Here is a 17,107-nt window from a genome sequence, read left to right on the forward strand (position 1 = left end):
TTTCAAGGGGAGAATCATAGGTTCATAAGGTTTATAGACCCAGAGGAACTTCAAAGGCCATTAAATCTAGCCAGGGATAAGAACTAGACTCAAGATGTCACTGGTTTAAAGAGAAAACTCAGTACAGGGCCGACACCTTTTCTGCAACTGGGTTCTCATACCAGCTCTACCACTCTTTAATACAGACAGTAGACAATTTAACTTTTTATGGACCTTGGTTTCCTCATCTGCCCAATTTAAGAGGACTGGACTCTTAAGGTTCCTTTCAGCCCTGAATAGTATTGTAGGATCTCACACTTGCACTTCCAAAGTATATAGGACATTTTGCTTTGAGCTAGTGTGTTACTTAGTGATATTCCCCAAGTTATGCCATATTGGAGGGAGTGAAAAAGGTTGGGGAAGGGTTCTGTGATCTGGGTTTCCCAATATCTCTGTGTTAACATCCTTATTGCATGATTGCACAGCCACTGTGTGTGAAAGGCTGAACCTGAATTTGTGTTCCTTATATCATAGTCCTTTCTCTGCATGGTCCTTTCTTTCTCCATGCTACCATTATCAGAATGGTTAGAAGAAGGAGAGAGATGAAGGATTTCTTGGAACTGGAGCCCTCTAACATATACTCTCTCGTTTTCATTTAGCATCCACTCTCCGGAATCCCCTCACAATCGGCTCCTACGCTACTCCATTTGCTATGATGGGCCATCATGAGATGAATGGCTCTCTCACCAGCCCAGGGGCCTATGCAAGCCTACACAACATCCCTCCTCAGATGAGCGCCGCCGCCGCTGCCGCAGCCGCCTATGGTCGATCACCAATGGTGAGCTTTGGAGCTGTACGTAGAACTTTTGGCTCCTTTCAATGGGGGATGAGGTATTGTTGGGCTAGCACTGATTTGGGTAGAATATCACTCAACCTTAGGCTAGTATCAGCTCATCTGCTGTTCAAGATTTAGGATTGTAGAGGGTATATCCATGTGGAGAACTTTGTAGGTGGGCAGAGAGATAAAGTGACCATCTAAGATTCTCTCCAGTTCCAAAGATTATGTGAACTAAGTAAGCTGGCAACCCTAGTTCATAGAAGAGCTGTTTCCTAAAAGGAGACTTAGAAGACATTAAAACTTTTAATAATAAGTTAATAATAATAGTTTTAATAATAAGTTAATAATAATAATAACTACGTATAATGGACTCTGCCTTATAAAGGGTATTTAAGTATGATATCTCCAGCCCTTAAAAATATACCTGAACTCAGTCTAGGGTGTTTGAGATAACCATATCTTGGGCAAGTCACTTTATCTTTCAATTTCTATATCTGTAAATTGTGCATAACAATTTGTCACCAGGTTATTGAAATGAGATAATGAATTTGAAAGCACGTTGTAAGTAAAACACGACTATAACCATCATCTTATATTGATCATATTAGTGTTGTTTGCCATTGGCCTTAACATTTCTTATTTATACAGGGGTTAATCATCAAGTATTATGTATTGTGTGCCTAGCCTTTGCTGGGTTTTATATATGGTAAAAAAAGGAGTTTCTTACTCCTGTGGGGAAGACAAGATACATTATTTCACTGGGAAAACAATTGGAGAAAAATAATAATAAGTAATAGAGTATGTACAGGCATTGTGTTTATGGACTTGGTTTTCCAATAGCTCTGCTATTAACATCTTTGGGGTTTGTTGCCATTTTCCCTCTCCAAGGATTTTTTCAGTTTAGTTGGAAAGCTGAGCTGGTGTTAACTAGAAAAGGCAACTGGGTTCATAGTATTGGGTTGTGGCCTTAGTTTTACTGCTAATTTGCTATGTAATCGTGGGCAAGTCATCAACTTTCTAGACCTAGTTCCTCATTTGTACAACAGGGATATTAATCCCTGCCTTATCCTGACCCAGTGGTTATTCTGAGGCTCAATCAGGTAATGAAGGTAAAAGGACTTGGAAATGTTTAAATGCTTTATAAATATTGAAATGTTGTGATTTTTACTGAGGGTTAATGCTTCTGTTGGTTTCACAGGTTGGTTTTGACCCCCACCCTCCAATGAGGGCCACTGGACTGCCCTCAAGTCTTGCTTCCATCCCTGGAGGAAAACCGTAAGCTTCTGGCTCTTCCTAAATGACTTTGGGCAAAGGGTGGGATTCTAACTGATCAGAGTGCCACAAGTCCATGTTGGGAAAAATTGGGCCACCCCATCACAAACCGGAGAGCTTATTTTTATAAAATCTAGGAGGGATCTTAGAGGTCATCTGATAATTCTAAAATTGAGGAAACTAAGCAACCAGAAGGGGAAGTGAGTGATTTCCACCCCCCACCCCCTCCCCCAAACACACATACACATATTACCTAGCTGGGATTTAAACTTGGACCACCACTCTCAGTCTAGTCTTTCTTGCTTTTCCTCCATGCTGTCTTAATAGTTTTAGGAATATGGCCCCAAACCCTGCTGACTTTCCCCCATTCCAAATCCTGCCTATGAATATAAGTATTGGCCTTTCCCATTTGTTCCTTGAAAACCTGATAGCAGAGGGTAGGGCATTTAAAAGCTCTGATTCCTGAGCTTTACTTTATTTTTTCTTTAACCTTTACCTTTTGTCTTAGAATCAATACTATGTTTTGGTTCCAAGGCAGAAGAGTGGCTAGGCAATGGGGGTTATAGCTAAGAAGTGTCTGAGGCCAGATTTTAACCCAGGACCTTCCATCTCTAGGCCTGGCTCTCAATCCACTGAGCCAGCCACCCAGTTGCCCCCTGAGCTTACTTTCCCTGGACATCAAAGTGCCACGGGTTGATTTGTCTCTTTAACTCCAGAAAAATTCACAGAATGAAGGCAGACTCCAAAAGTGCTGAGAGGTCAGCTCACTCCAGGTGCCCAGGGGTTTGGAAACCTCTAATCTGTCTACAGAGAAGCATCTCGGAGCTTTGGTGTTTTGTTTGTAAAAGCTGGAATGGGAATAAGATAAAAGCACCAACTTCTATAATATTTGATAAAAGTATACTAGAGCAATTCAAAGCAATGCTGTATAATGTTTAAAAGGATGGAGGAAAGGTCATTACTAACCCCCATATAGGTGAGGTGAAGGAATGAAAAGCTTAATCTGGATGAGTTGACATTTGAGTTGGCCTTTAAAGAATGGGCAAACATGGGGAACAAATGAACAGGGGGAGGGGGAAACATTAACATTTTGCAATAGATAATTCCCAAAGTGAATAAATAACTTACACTGAGCTAATTGAGAATTGGTGGTTAAATTTACTTTATCTATTACCTTGCTGGTTGAAAAATTTTCTAGACTTTAGACAAGAAAAAAATCAGCACATTGTATTTCATGTGTGTATATAAAAACACACCTAGTAGAAGAGAAATAAATAATCCCCGCCTCCCCCCTCCCAAAAAAAATTGGTACTTTCCATTATTGGATTTTAGATGCAGGAGTGGAAATAAAGGTGATATTGAATTTAATCTTAATCTGACCCTTAAATCCCTTGTGTCCTCTTTTTTCAGGGCTTATTCCTTCCATGTAAGTGCCGATGGCCAGATGCAGCCAGTCCCCTTTCCCCATGATGCACTGGCAGGACCTGGGATTCCTCGGCATGCGCGACAGATCAACACGCTAAGTCATGGGGAAGTGGTATGTGCTGTGACCATCAGCAACCCTACCCGGCATGTCTACACTGGAGGCAAAGGATGTGTGAAAATCTGGGACATCAGTCAACCAGGAAGCAAAAGCCCCATTTCTCAGCTTGACTGCTTGGTAAGGAATTCTTTAGAGTATAAACCTGGTATGGTCAGGGGGGTATTTTTTTTTTTTTTCTCTTTTCTGTTTACCAGAAACACATAACCCCTTTCCACAGCCAATCTCCTCTAGTCCAGTCATCCCAGCCTACTTAGCATGCTCATTCTTTACTCTGTACTTTTTTCTGTTCTTTGAATCTTTCTAGGAATGTCCAAATCCTACTCATCCTTCAAAAATTAGCACGTCTCCTCAATAAGGTCCTTGAGGTCAGAGATAGATAGCTTCCCTTTTCTTTTTGAATCTCTAGCACATAGGCAGATGCTTAATCATGAGGAAGGAAGGAAGGAAGGAATTAATAAATAAAATGTTGCTTCAGGGAACTCCTATTTTGTTTTTAGGGAAAAAGCTTGCCTGTCTTTGGCCCTTCCAATCTGCTGGGGGGAGGTGGAGGAGACGGAACAAACATGTGCCTTTTACATGACTTATTAAATGGTAGCACATGGGGCAGCAATGAATTCTCATAGAGGTATTGGAAATTTTATCCTATTTTTTAATATTGTGATCCTGGAGTAGGCTAATATCCTTCTCTTGTTTTCTCAGAACCGAGATAACTACATCCGCTCCTGTAAGCTCCTTCCCGATGGTCGCACACTCATTGTGGGTGGTGAAGCCAGCACACTGACCATCTGGGACCTGGCATCCCCAACACCTAGAATCAAAGCTGAACTGACATCCTCTGCCCCTGCCTGCTATGCCCTGGCCATCAGCCCTGATGCCAAAGTTTGTTTTTCCTGTTGCAGTGATGGGAATATTGCTGTTTGGGACCTTCACAATCAAACCCTGGTCAGGTAAGGACAGAAACTGGATGGTAACCACCATTATGAGTCACATTTTAAAAAATCTTTATTAACTCCCATGATTCTTGCTTCTAGATATCATATTAGGTGATTTATATCATGTCTGTTTATTGGGGGGGGGTCCCTAATTTTTAAGGAATCTTGGAGGGTATCTAAAAGTATAAGACAGGATCCCTTGTCCTCAAGGATCTTAATCATCTTATAGAAATCGGGTACATGTGCAAGATTTTTACTATAAAATGCTGTAGGGAAGAATAGTCTGGCTATTAGGGAGGTGGTTAGAGAAGGTTTTACTGAAGAAGGGGAAAGCTTTTAAGCCAGGGCTTGAGGATTCAGCTCAGCAAGATGGGGGTCAGTTAAGGGGTTGGGAAAAGGGTATTCTAGGTTGGAGGAATAGTATATGATATCATGTAGGTTCACCAACATATGGTGTGTTCTGGGTACATAGAGTAGTACACTTCTTTTGTGTGTCCTGGATTTCTCTGGGATATTCTAGTGAAGCCTATGAACCCTTTCTCAAATAATATTTCAAATTCAGATAAAATGCAGAGGATTACAAAGGAAACCACTTGTATTGGAATATAGTTATCAGTTAAAAAACGAAGTTCAGAAGCCCCAAATTTAAGGATTACTGGTAAAGGGGAATAGTAGGCAAGAAGGTTGCAATGACAGAATGGGTCCATACTGAATCAGAGAGCTTTGAACACCGTGTTGAGATATTCAAACTTTTTATCCTCCAGGTATTGTGTCATAGGGGGAGCTTGGGGCTATCTAGCCCATACACTACTCAGGTGGCTCCTTTTCTTTCTTCTCATCAAGTGCTTTCTCTGTGTGAAGCCCTAGATCAAATGGTATTACATGAGATTCATGTTTCCTTTTGGAGCTAGCAGGATACTCAAACTCAGAGAGATTCTTCTTGAGGGAAAATATGCAGTACTTACTCCCCATGAATTTTAACTTTCTGGGCTTTCATTTCTTCTTCTGTAAAATGGAGAGGTTTAAACTAGATGGCCTTCCTCATCCCTTCAAGTTCTAAAGCCATGATCTAGTCTGCAGATATTATTCAAATATAAGAAAATGCTTTCTAAAAAATTAGAGCTCCTCAAAAGTGAAATGGACTGCCTTTGGGGTTGGCCTTCTGTATGCAACCGATACTCTGCAGATATCCTGCCTCAGATGGGTATCATGTCCTAGAGGCCCAAAAGCTAACTTGGTCAGGTGGTAAAGTAAATTGAAATACTAGACTCGGAGTCAGGAAACCTGAGTTTGGTGAGTTCCACCTCTATCTGGACTATTTAGTGTTGGACCAGTCCCTTCCCCATTCTGGGCCTCAGATTCTTTATCTGTGAAATGAGGAGATTGAACTTGATGATAATCCCTAAACTTCCTCTAAGCACTAACATTCTGTGATACTACCCCTAGGTTGATTTCTTTTTCCTTACTTCTCTCCCTTTCTCTTTGTGCACTTCAGGCAATTTCAGGGCCACACAGATGGCGCCAGCTGTATAGATATTTCCCACGATGGCACCAAGTTGTGGACAGGTGGTTTAGATAATACCGTCCGATCCTGGGACCTGAGGGAAGGCAGACAGCTACAGCAACATGATTTCACTTCTCAGGTGAGTGTCTTTCCAGATCCCTCTGGCAGCTCAAAGGGGTCTCACATTATATAGGCAAGGAGTTCTGTCTTTGGGACCTTTTCTCCTTCTTAAAGTTGCCTCATCTATATGCTTGTGTGTTTATCATGTATATTGTGTCCATTTCCTTCAGACTGGTCATGTTACATGCAGGTTGAATTTAGTACTGATGACAAGTTGAATAGACTGTGATCTGTGATCTCAAAGAGATGATATTCCTCCTCTGGCCATTGGGTACACATATTAGTTAACAGGTGGAAAAGCCATTTGGTTCATTGGTAGCTGGGAAAGTTAGATAGATCTGGTGATCTCAGATTTATTCAAATGCATGCTCTTGCATTAAACATGTCATCACCATTACTAGGAAATTGTAAATGTGTGTATTTTCATCTGTTGGATACCAGGGGAACACATGCCCTTGACCTGTCTTTATCTTAATATCTCCCTCTCACAGTATAACCATTCCACCTATCACCTATTTCCTTGAGGATAGCTTTCCCTTTGATCACTTCTTGAATATAAGTAATTGGGGGAAGTACAGTATTCTGCAGTCTATTTGGGTCCAATATTCATCTCTTCTCTGCCCTTTTGAGGTGCCCGTAATTTGGCTCAGATGTGGTGGTGTTTCCCATGTCTTTAAAGTTATATCTGAAACTTATCCTCATTCCTTAAAGGGCAAGGCCAGTGCCTAAAATTATTTTTGTTTTCTCTGTGCATGTCACAGTTGAAACTCTTTGGAAATTAAGTCCAATATCTTTTCATGCCAAGTTCTAGGTCTCAGTTTGTACCTTTGACTTCAGTGAGCCACTTTGATGGATGGATGGGGAAGGCTCTTAACTCTCCAGCCCCTACCCCTATTCCCATGTGTTGGCCTGCAGGCAATATCTTCCCCCACTGTATTAGGAATGAGGGCAAATTTAGGAAAACCAGGCTAAGCTATAGCTTCCTTTTCCACTTGAATATGTTATAGCTCTAAACCTTTCAAAGCATAAATCTCATGATAGAGATTATCTTAAAAGGAGAATCTTAATTGAAAGATCTCATCTCATCAACTTTAAAACTTAGGGGAGGGGATGCTTTTCGCCAGCTTTGAGCAAAATGTAAGAAAAATGGCCCTTTGGCAAGCGGTGGCTGTTGGGAGGTAGGAGTGGAAGGAACAGGGACTCTAGATAGAAGTAGTTGTTTAAAAATCAGATTGGGGGTGTTTGTGGGACCTGGGTTGAAAGGGGACTCCTTGTGACCTAGTTGGGAGCCAACAGACACAAGAGTGTTATTAGCTCATTCATATTCAATGTTGAGACCTTCTTTTTCTTTTAAAGATCTTCTCCTTAGGTTACTGCCCCACTGGGGAGTGGCTGGCTGTGGGCATGGAGAGCAGCAATGTGGAAGTGTTGCATCACACCAAACCAGATAAATATCAGCTACACCTACATGAGAGCTGTGTGCTCTCCTTGAAATTTGCCTACTGTGGTAAGAAATAGGGGCAAGGGCATCCTTAGTCATCCCTCTTTCACCTCTAATGCACTTGAGGTTCTTTAACTGGCATTTGTCCTATGACCTGCCAGACCTACCCAAGCATGGAGAAGAATTCTTTGCTTGGGGTTAAACTATTAGCTCTTCAGCTTAGCTAAGAGACCTTAAAGGGAGAACATTCACCAAACCATTTGGTTGATTTGATCTGTATGACCAAATTATGATAGTTCATTGGAGAGAGCACTACTAGACTGAGAGAAGACCCAAGTTCAAATCCCAGCTCTTTGACATCTTTATCTGTGAATTTGGGCTGCTTCTATTTCTTTATCTGGGAAATGAAAAAATAGAAGTCAGACCTCTGAGGTACCTTCTTGCTCTATTATATTTAATCTACAAAGTCAAGTGCATAAAAGACCTGTTATGTCTTTTTTTTTTAAAGTATGCATGTTCATGTGTAATCATAACACATCCTTGGAAACTCAGAAATGCAAACTTAAAAAGGAAAAAGTGTAAATAAAAACAAGAAAAGGAAGGAGATACAATTTTGTTACTACCTTTTTGAATTTAATTTATACTTTTAAAAAGCAAACTATGCAAAAGAACTTCAGGCTTTCTTGTAGAATACCGTTTTGTTCTTTTTATGTTGAAATGTTTGTGTTGAAATTCATCATAAAAAAGTTTAAAAAAATGACTAGCCCATTTTAGAGGAATCCTAACATTTTACAGTTGGAAGGGTTCTTAGAGCTTCTGTTATTTAACAGGTAAGGAAACTTAAGGCCTAGAAAGGGGACGTCCCTTGGTGTTGAGGGTCCCAGATAGCTTAGCAGCAGAGCTGCCTAAGACTTAGAAACAGCAGCACCATGGGATCCTGACTGTTAAGGTCAATGATCTTTGGTACTACATTTTCTCTCCTAGGAATAGGAAGTAAGTTTAGTGTATGTTGTGGGCCAGGATACTGGTGGAAATTCCTTGCTTGTCATGGTCCCAGTTGATTTTAAGGAAGGAAGAAGGTAACTCCTACCTTCCCAGCTCCAACAGTATCCTGGTTCAATTGTGACCCTCTTGCTATTTAAAATAGTAATTAGGGGCTGTTAAGTGGTACAGCCTGGATAGAGTACCAGGCCTGGAATCAGGAAGACCTGAATTCAGATTTGGCTTCAGATACTTACTAAGCAAGTTACTTAATCCTGTTGGCTTCCTAAATAAATAAAATAACTAATTAAAAAAAAAAAAACCTAACTCATGATTATATTTGCCAAAAATCACCCTCAAGTCCTGAAAGCTTTAATTTCCTCAGCTCCTCCTCTTCAACCTTCTCTTTTTTTAAGGCAGAGAAGACTGTACCCTGATATCTCATTTTCTCATTTATATTCTCTTGTGAAATACTTTGCATGGGAAGCTTCCTACACACTGGGTATTTGATCCCTCTCTAGCAGGCATCGGGGAGGAGCAAGGTTGTCTGGGTTTGCCTCCAAGGATAATAGCCACAAACTGATCCTTCTCTCAACTTTTTGTCACTTAGGCAAGTGGTTCGTGAGCACTGGGAAAGACAATCTTCTCAATGCTTGGAGAACGCCGTATGGTGCTAGCATATTCCAGGTATGGTGGCCCTCTTGGCTCCTCATTCCTACCTCTGCTGTGCATAACATAGTTGATCTTCTGGAAGGGAGGAGCCCTGAATATACCTTCCCCTCTTCCAATGTAGGCATACCCTAAAGCAGTGTCCCCTCTGGATTTGTTCTGACTTACCTTAGATTGGACTTCCTTATGAGAAGTCAAAACTGGATTGCTCTTGGCTGAAGGCTACCGAAAGATTTGCAGCCCAGTTTGCCTTTAACTCTGCCCTGTATATCTGAAGCTGTCCCTGGAATTTTCTTGGAAAAAGGGGTTAATTAATTTTGGACATTAATTAATTGTTTAACTATTGTATATTATAAGTATTCATTATTTTAATTTGGGGTATTTCATGGATCTCTTTTGATAGTCTGGTTATACTTGTGGCTGCTTTCTTAGAATATTTTTTAAAATATTCATAGTTTGGAAGGAAATAATACATTTTAGTTATGTTTGGAAAGATATATATTCTTCCCCCCAATCAATTTTTGAAATCTCTCCACAGATCCCTTGCTCTAGAACAGTACTAGGAAATGTACAAGTAGTTGACCATCTGTCATAGATGTGAAAAATAACAAGATTCTTGAGGGCGCCTCGTCTCCTTCAGAATCAAAGCCAAAATTGTTTTAGACAAGTTTAGTTAAGAGATAAAGGCAGTGTTTTTACCTCTGATCTTTTTTTTTTTGTTTGTTTATTTGTTTTTAATGAAACTGTTGGTTTATAAAAACCCCCAAAATTTCTCTTAACTTTGTTCTTGCCCTGATTTTAAAGATCACATTGTCCCTAATTAATGAGCCAGCTCATTTCCTCATGAAAGGAGATAAAAAGTACATTCATGGGAAGCATTAACTAAACCCAGCCCTTCAGAGCATGATGGCTATTTCTGGGTGGATTACAATTTTTTCCCCCCCTGATATTATGATGTCTCCTTCAAATGGTAGCGTTTGAAGCTCCAGAGAGGCTTTTGACTTGACTTCATGTAGCACTGAAACTGAGCAGCTGAGAAAATAAACTGTTACCTTCTGGTTTTTTTGGTTTTTTTTTTTGTTTTTTTCCTCCCTCCTTCCTTTTTCATCGTCTCCTCCCTGCTAATCCTCGCTCTCCTTCTTCTCTCTCCAGTCTAAAGAATCCTCCTCTGTCTTGAGTTGTGACATTTCAGCGGATGACAAATACATTGTAACAGGCTCTGGTGACAAGAAGGCCACAGTTTATGAGGTCATCTACTAAACAAGGATTCTAACAGGGCTGTCAAACTCTGGGAAAAACAGACCCCAGCTCTGACAATACAATGGGCAAGGACCCACTGAAGGATGTCGGGAGAATGAAGCGTAGGCAGCCATGCATTCAGAGCCTTTTTTTCTGGCAAGCCGAGAGGGGATGTGCAACGTCACGGTCTGGGACTAATGTGCATGGATTGATACGTTTCAGCAACTTGGATAGATTTTTTTTTTCCTCCCCCCCACCTCTTCAAAACCCTGGCAGATGATGCAAATGGATTTATTTGGATGTTTTCGGCTCCTGCACCCAAGGAAACCCTCACAAATCATGCCTTCTTTTTATTCGGTTCTCATTTGTCTAAGCTTCAGTGGCACTGTAGTGGATGGCGCTTTTCTTTCTTTCTTTCTTTCTTTTTTTTTGGAGGGGATGGTTTCCTCCCTCTTCCCTAATTGTGCAGTGCACAAGACTTGTGAAAAATGTAAATAATGGACAAATAAATAAGACTGGACAAGAGGGGGAAAAAAAGGGAAGAGACTTCTTCCTACCGGGTACACTAGCTGTGTATTTTGTCTGCTGTAATTGTAATCCACTGATGGTGGTGGCTTTTTTTTTTTTTTTTTTAAAGAAGTTCCTATTTGGGAGGGAGGAAGGGGAGGGGGTCGTGGGAGCAATGGGGTTGGGGGTGGGGAACGGGACCAGTTGGGGAGGAAAAAAAAAAAGCCTTTTTGGACCCACAGCTGGTAACCAGATTGAACAAAAGGCATCTACTGGTCAGCATTGTTCCTCCTGTTGTACATGTGAATTGTTCGGTGTGTGAGTCAAATGTTTGAACACTGTATGGGCTGACAGGATGTGGGTCAGAATGCCAGCTACCAATAGAGCATCAGCAGAAACAATCCGATTTTCTATGGATTTGTTCTTTTTTCTTTCTTTCTTTCTTTTTTTGGATGTTTTGGAGATACTAGAAAGTCCCAGTAAACTCTTGCTCCAGCCCCTTTAAATCTTTCGACACAGCCTATAAAAAGAATAATCTCAAAGAAAGCATAGCAAACTCAGCTCAGGGAGCTACCAGAGAAAATAGCAACTGTGTGTTTTTTTTCTTTTAATTTTTTTTGTATTTGAATAAAAATCAAGAATTAGAATGGATGGTCTTTTTAATGGCATCTTCTTACCCTCTCCCATCCACTTCTTTCTTCCACTTCTCAAGGGGGGAGGGAGTTTATTGGCCTCTAGGGTTATATATGGAAGGGTCACTTTCCCTTTGGTCAAAATAGGCTCCTGTCAGTCGGTCACTTTTGTTATTGGCTTCAACAGATTGAAATTGTAAACAGCCTGACTGAAGCCTACTTGTTGCCACTTTTTGTAACAAAAGCGGTTTGGGTTGTTTTTCATTTTTATTTTGATTTCTTTTTTTTTTTTTTTTAAAGAAGATGAAGCTAATGGCCATTTTGAGTCCTTGTGTAGAGGATGGGCTCAGTGATGTAGCATATGGAAGAGAATTTTTATACTACATTTTTATGGATTATTTTTTAATTTTTGATTCAATCTGGTCAAAAGGAACTAAGGGGGTGGGGTCTGATGAAAACTACCTGTCTTAAAAGTTCTTTCTAGGGCAAAACATTCTATATATAATAAAAAGGATGAAGAGGTGGGTGTTATGTACCTTTCTCTGTTGGGGCGAGGGGGGCTATTCCTTCTGCGCCTCTGTATCCCAAATGTTTAGCCATTGCCTCTTGCTATAGTGTTTGCCATGAGGGAGGGAAGAGAATGGAAAGGACTTGACTCTTACAAAAAAAAAGAAGAAAAAACAAGAAGTAATTGTAATGAGCTGTTTTTATATTTTTAAAAGTCTAATATTTAAATATTTGTTGTGTTTTAATTGACTTTCTTGTGTACCAGTTAGTGCTTGAAACTGGAACATTTACGGTTGGGCGGGAAGGGAGGATCTCAAATTGCACTGCATTATATTTTCTATATTCATTGTCCACTCCAAGAAATGACCTTTGTCATAAAGAGATCTCTGAATTTGAATTCCATATATTTAATTCCCATGATCCTTAGGGAAGGGGTAGATGGGAGGTATGGAGGGTGAGACAGATAGCAATGACTCGAAGTTAGGATTTAATCTGTGCTTTTAGGCAAAGAATATGGTTTCAAGTTCACATTATTAAAAACGACCCATACTTGGAAGTTCCCAACATCGAGGAAAGGTCTTATTTCCTTTGGAAAGACAATGTCCATAATACCGATGGTGGCTAGATGTGGGGAGATGTCAATGTGACTATAGTACAAGTATGTAGCAGATTTTTCAGAGCTGTTTATATCTGAACTGTTTTGGGGAAGTTGGGTGTGGGGAGGGTAGAGAAAAAAGTTAAATGTAAATTAATATAAAATGAAACCCAAGTGTCATCTCTTAAAAATCCACAAGCTTTTTTAAAATGAACTTAAAGTTTGGGGGAGTGAGCCACCAATTTTGGCATTCCCCTTGCCAAACAACTTAAACTTCTTTCTAAAATTTAAAAACAAAAACAAAAAACAAAACACTCAAGTCCTTAAAAGGCAACTAACTCCATTGACACAATGGGTTTAAGAAGCAGCAATCTGGAAGAGGGTTGTTTAGAGGAGATGGAATACACTAAGTAGAAGAAGTGTTAATAGCCATAGTCTGTGTGTACCACAAGGAGCCTTATTTTAAGGAAGAGGATCTGGGGCCAAAAAAGGAAAAGACACCAAGTAAGAGTAAAATGGGGAGAATAGTCCGCTTGCCAAATTAAGGTTCTAAGGCTGGATGTAATAATCACTACTTATTTCCAACTTGTGATTTTGAGCTAGCTATCTCATCTCCCTGGGTTTCACTTCCTCATTCATTGGTGATCAGAGAATCATAGATTTAAGGCTAGAAGGGAACCTTAGAGAACATCATATTCAACCCCCTCATTTTATAGGTGGAGAAACTGAGGCAAAGAGTAGTTAAGTAACTTGTTCACAGTCTCACTGTTAATAAGCACCTAAGGCAATTTTGGAACTCCAGCCAGTCTCCCTGAATCCAAGACCGATGTTCTGGATAATGTGCCGCCTAGCTACTACCTCAATTTCTGAGGAAAGGCTCAGCTTTTCTCTGTCTCTCTGACTCTGGCTCCATGAACTTATGTATTTAATTCTATATCTGTCTCTTATCTATGATGCCTTGTATATTATTTATCTATATATGTCTTCCCGACAATGCCTATCTCCGTTTCTATATAGTCTCTTGATGTCTGTGTACCTATCTGTATTACATCAATATGTGTATTATATCAATAAGATTGAATTATGACCAAGACATCCAGAGAGGTAATGATAATAAGCACCTACATCCAGTCAGCCCAAGACCGCACAAAAAGTCAGCCAAAAGGCTGCAGGTGTTGGGAAGAGTCATACTGCCAGAGAAGCCAAAATGAGCAGACTGGCAGCATACAATGTTCTGCCCTGGGATGGTCCAGGGGGTGGGGATCCCAAGTCCGCATCATTCCAGCATGATGTTCCAGGGATTGAAAGCAACCCCTCAGAATGTTCTAGAGGTAATATTGGCAATGCTCTGACTGAAAATGATATGGGGGGGGGGGAGAGGAAGGGACTCTGGAATCAGCCAGCACTGATCACAGGCACACCCAAGGGAAGTGGAAGTCCAGAACAGGAAATAGGAGAAGGGATCAGACAGAGCCTGCTCCATCCAAGAATGTTGATGAGGGCAGAACCTGTACTTGGTACAAAGACCCAAATCAGGAACTCAGAGAGGAGATAAGGAGTAAGCAGAAGACTCTGAATGTGTAGTAAATCAGAGGACACTCAAGAGGTAAACCCAGAATGAGCTAGTATTTCCATAACAAAGATAAGCAGAGGATTGGGGGTGGGGAAGAGAATAATCTCACCACAAGAACTCCAAGAGTGGTTAAGAAAAAATGCAACAGGAAAAAAGATGAAATTATAAGTGAAATAAGAGATTGAGGAAAGAAGCTAACTTGGAATAGATGGTAGAAACTCTTCGCAAATCATGGACTCTGAAAATTAGAATGGAACAAACAGTTCAGTGGCTTTAGAAGACAAATACTAGAACCTAAAGATGAAAGAATGAACAAAAAGACTCAAAATAAGCTGACCTGGGAAACAATTTGAGAAGAGAGAATTTAAGATTCATCAGTCTTTCTGGAGCTATCATCAAGCAAATACCACATTTGAGGAAACCATAAATGAAAACTGTCCAGGATTTATTAGAATCAGAGGACAAAGTGAAACTAGACGGTTCTATTAGTTACTTCAAAGATCATTCCCATTTTACAGAAGGGATAGATTGAAAACTATCTATTCCTCTGAGGGGATGCCATCAGCAAAAGTGGCAATGGAATGAAAGTCATCTCATGGATACATTCCATGAGTGTCAAGATCAGCCTTCAGAGACTAATAAAAGCTGTCCCTATCATCCTTCCTTCTGCCCCCCTCATCAAGACAAAATGCCAGCTGAGGAATTCTTGGATACGAGTTGTCTGAGGTGTTTTTGCTGGAACTTTCAAAGGAGAAAAGACTATCAACAAAAGCAATGTGCATCTCCAGTGGCCTATAGGAGGAAGGGAGGATGGGGAAGCATTGTGCATGTTCTCTCTAAGTGTAAGCACATCATGGATCTAATTTCAGCACTAGTTCCAACAATTACTCCTGCTTCCTACATCACCGAGTCATTGACCTGCTTCCTGTCCCTGTCACCCCTGATGCAAGAGTTCCCCAAATTGTGGGGCCCAGTTTAATTGCAGTTTGCCATGTCCTATAGACAGTACTCATGGACTCAGGGATGGCCAGTCAAAAGAAAAGTTTTGACAAGACTGTTGTCATATTTGAGCCATTAACATTGGATTTTGTCATCTTGTCCAACCTGCTCAATTTCTATTTTGGGAAATATAACCTTGGAAGGTAAGATTACAGAAGCAGGGCTATGATCCAGTTCCCTTATCTGGTCTGACTTTTGGACCAATGTTTCAATGGGACTAGTATGAGTGTGGCAGGAGACAGGTGGGAGGGGGGGGTGCAGTTGGCGAAGGGCATAGGAAAGAAAAGGAAGACAAACACTGGGTCTAACCTCCAGGGAAACATTGGTAGCATTTGAAATTGAAAATTGCCTAAAAATTCACAAACATGGTCTCTTGCTCTTTCCTTTGAAATATAAATGCAGCTAAGGTCCTCCTATGTCATTATTAAATTAAAATGAGGCTTCTTTTTAAATTAATTTGCATTTAATGTCATCTTCAAATTCTGGAGAGATTTGTACACAGGAGTTAACAAAGCCTTGCAGAAAGGGATGAGGTTTACCAGCCTACTGATGTGTACTGGCAATTCCTGGTCTTATTTTACAACTTTTCCTCCCAGATTATTTCTCTCAAAATTGGGGCGGGGGGATGTGGAGGTGGGGAGGTGGGGAGATTTTTGCTAGTCTCACTCATGTGGCTGTCCATTAATAGATTTCTTCTTTTGGGTAGCCAGCTTTGGCTCATAAAAGTTGGGAGGCAACAGCATCCTAAATACCAAGGGGTGAGGTGGGCAGACTAAGGAAAGGAACCCTTGTTATTCTATCGATCTCTTTTGCATTATTCTGGGGTTTTAGGATTACAGTGACATTGATATGAAAAAGGGACTCCTGAAACATGCCTGAAACAGGCAAATGTAGATTTTAAATGGGGCTGGCTCAGGCTTCTTTTCAGTCTGTCTTTTGCTCTTTCCTTTTTTTCCCCCTTCTCTCCTCTCCCATTCTTCCTGTACTGGAATTAGATATATTGAAGAAAGACTGCCAACTTTTTTACTGTTCCTGTGACAGATGTTTGTAAACTGTTTCTGATTCTAAACATAGGTTCAGTGAGAACACACAGTTGGAGTCTGTGAGCTGTCTGGGGCTGGCCTGATTCACACACACACACACACACACACACACACACACACACACACACACACTTCTCTCTTCTGCAAAATGGCTAGAGCATTGCTGTGTGTCCTGTTTAGATACTACTGACTTGGAAAAAACATTTGAGATATTGATACCTCCTCCATTTGCCTTGGCCATCCCTTCCCCAGATTCAGTTTTTCATTCTCCCCTTCCCTTCAGAATAAATGGATCATCCTATAAATATAATATATAGAACACCTGCTTTGTGCTCAGTCCTATCCTAGAAGGCTCGAGCATGGTATGAATAAAATCAGAGACATGGGTTCAAATCTCAAATGAGTCAAGTAAGCTTAGTTGTATTTTCTGGAAATTGAACCCTTAACCCTGGCCCAATAGTTTCTCTAAGTTGGTCACCCAGCAAGGGGTGGATAGTTCAGCATAACTAATGAACACCTCCTGGATTGGCAGATTGAAAGAAAGGAAGAAACTTGAAAAGTTCTTGAGGATGCCTCAAAAATACCATGAATCCCAGTGGAAGAGACCTTAGAAATCATCTAGTCTAGACCCCTAGGTCCCTTCTGTCTCTAAATCTATATTGCTATAATCAGCTAGGCCAATTTTCTCATTTGTCAGAAAGCTGAAGTTCAGAGAAATAAAAAGTAACTTAGT

General features: G+C 40.5%; 1 protein-coding gene across 7 annotated transcripts in view; it reads left to right on the forward strand.

The window, feature by feature from the left end:
* Window positions 1–11,192, forward strand: part of TLE3 (TLE family member 3, transcriptional corepressor) — a 59,572-nt gene extending 48,380 nt beyond the window's left edge. For 4 of the 7 annotated variants that reach the window (XM_044665314.1, XM_044665317.1, XM_044665318.1 and 1 more), the window contains 8 exons: window positions 639–817; window positions 2,016–2,092; window positions 3,500–3,749; window positions 4,332–4,579; window positions 6,060–6,207; window positions 7,545–7,695; window positions 9,221–9,297; window positions 10,432–11,192. In XM_044665314.1, the coding sequence (XP_044521249.1) occupies window positions 639–817; window positions 2,016–2,092; window positions 3,500–3,749; window positions 4,332–4,579; window positions 6,060–6,207; window positions 7,545–7,695; window positions 9,221–9,297; window positions 10,432–10,539 (1,238 nt within the window). In that variant the 3' untranslated portion in view covers window positions 10,540–11,192. Of the gene's footprint in view, window positions 1–638; window positions 833–2,015; window positions 2,093–3,499; window positions 3,750–4,331; window positions 4,580–6,059; window positions 6,208–7,544; window positions 7,696–9,220; window positions 9,298–10,431 lie in introns of all 7 variants that reach the window. The other 3 variants (XM_044665315.1, XM_044665316.1, XM_044665319.1) reach the window with 1 other exon arrangement.
* The last annotated feature ends 5,915 nt before the right edge of the window (window positions 11,193–17,107 follow it).

The sequence above is a fragment of the Gracilinanus agilis genome, chromosome 2, assembly GCF_016433145.1.
Source record: "Gracilinanus agilis isolate LMUSP501 chromosome 2, AgileGrace, whole genome shotgun sequence".
Taxonomy (NCBI): Eukaryota; Metazoa; Chordata; class Mammalia; order Didelphimorphia; family Didelphidae; genus Gracilinanus; species Gracilinanus agilis.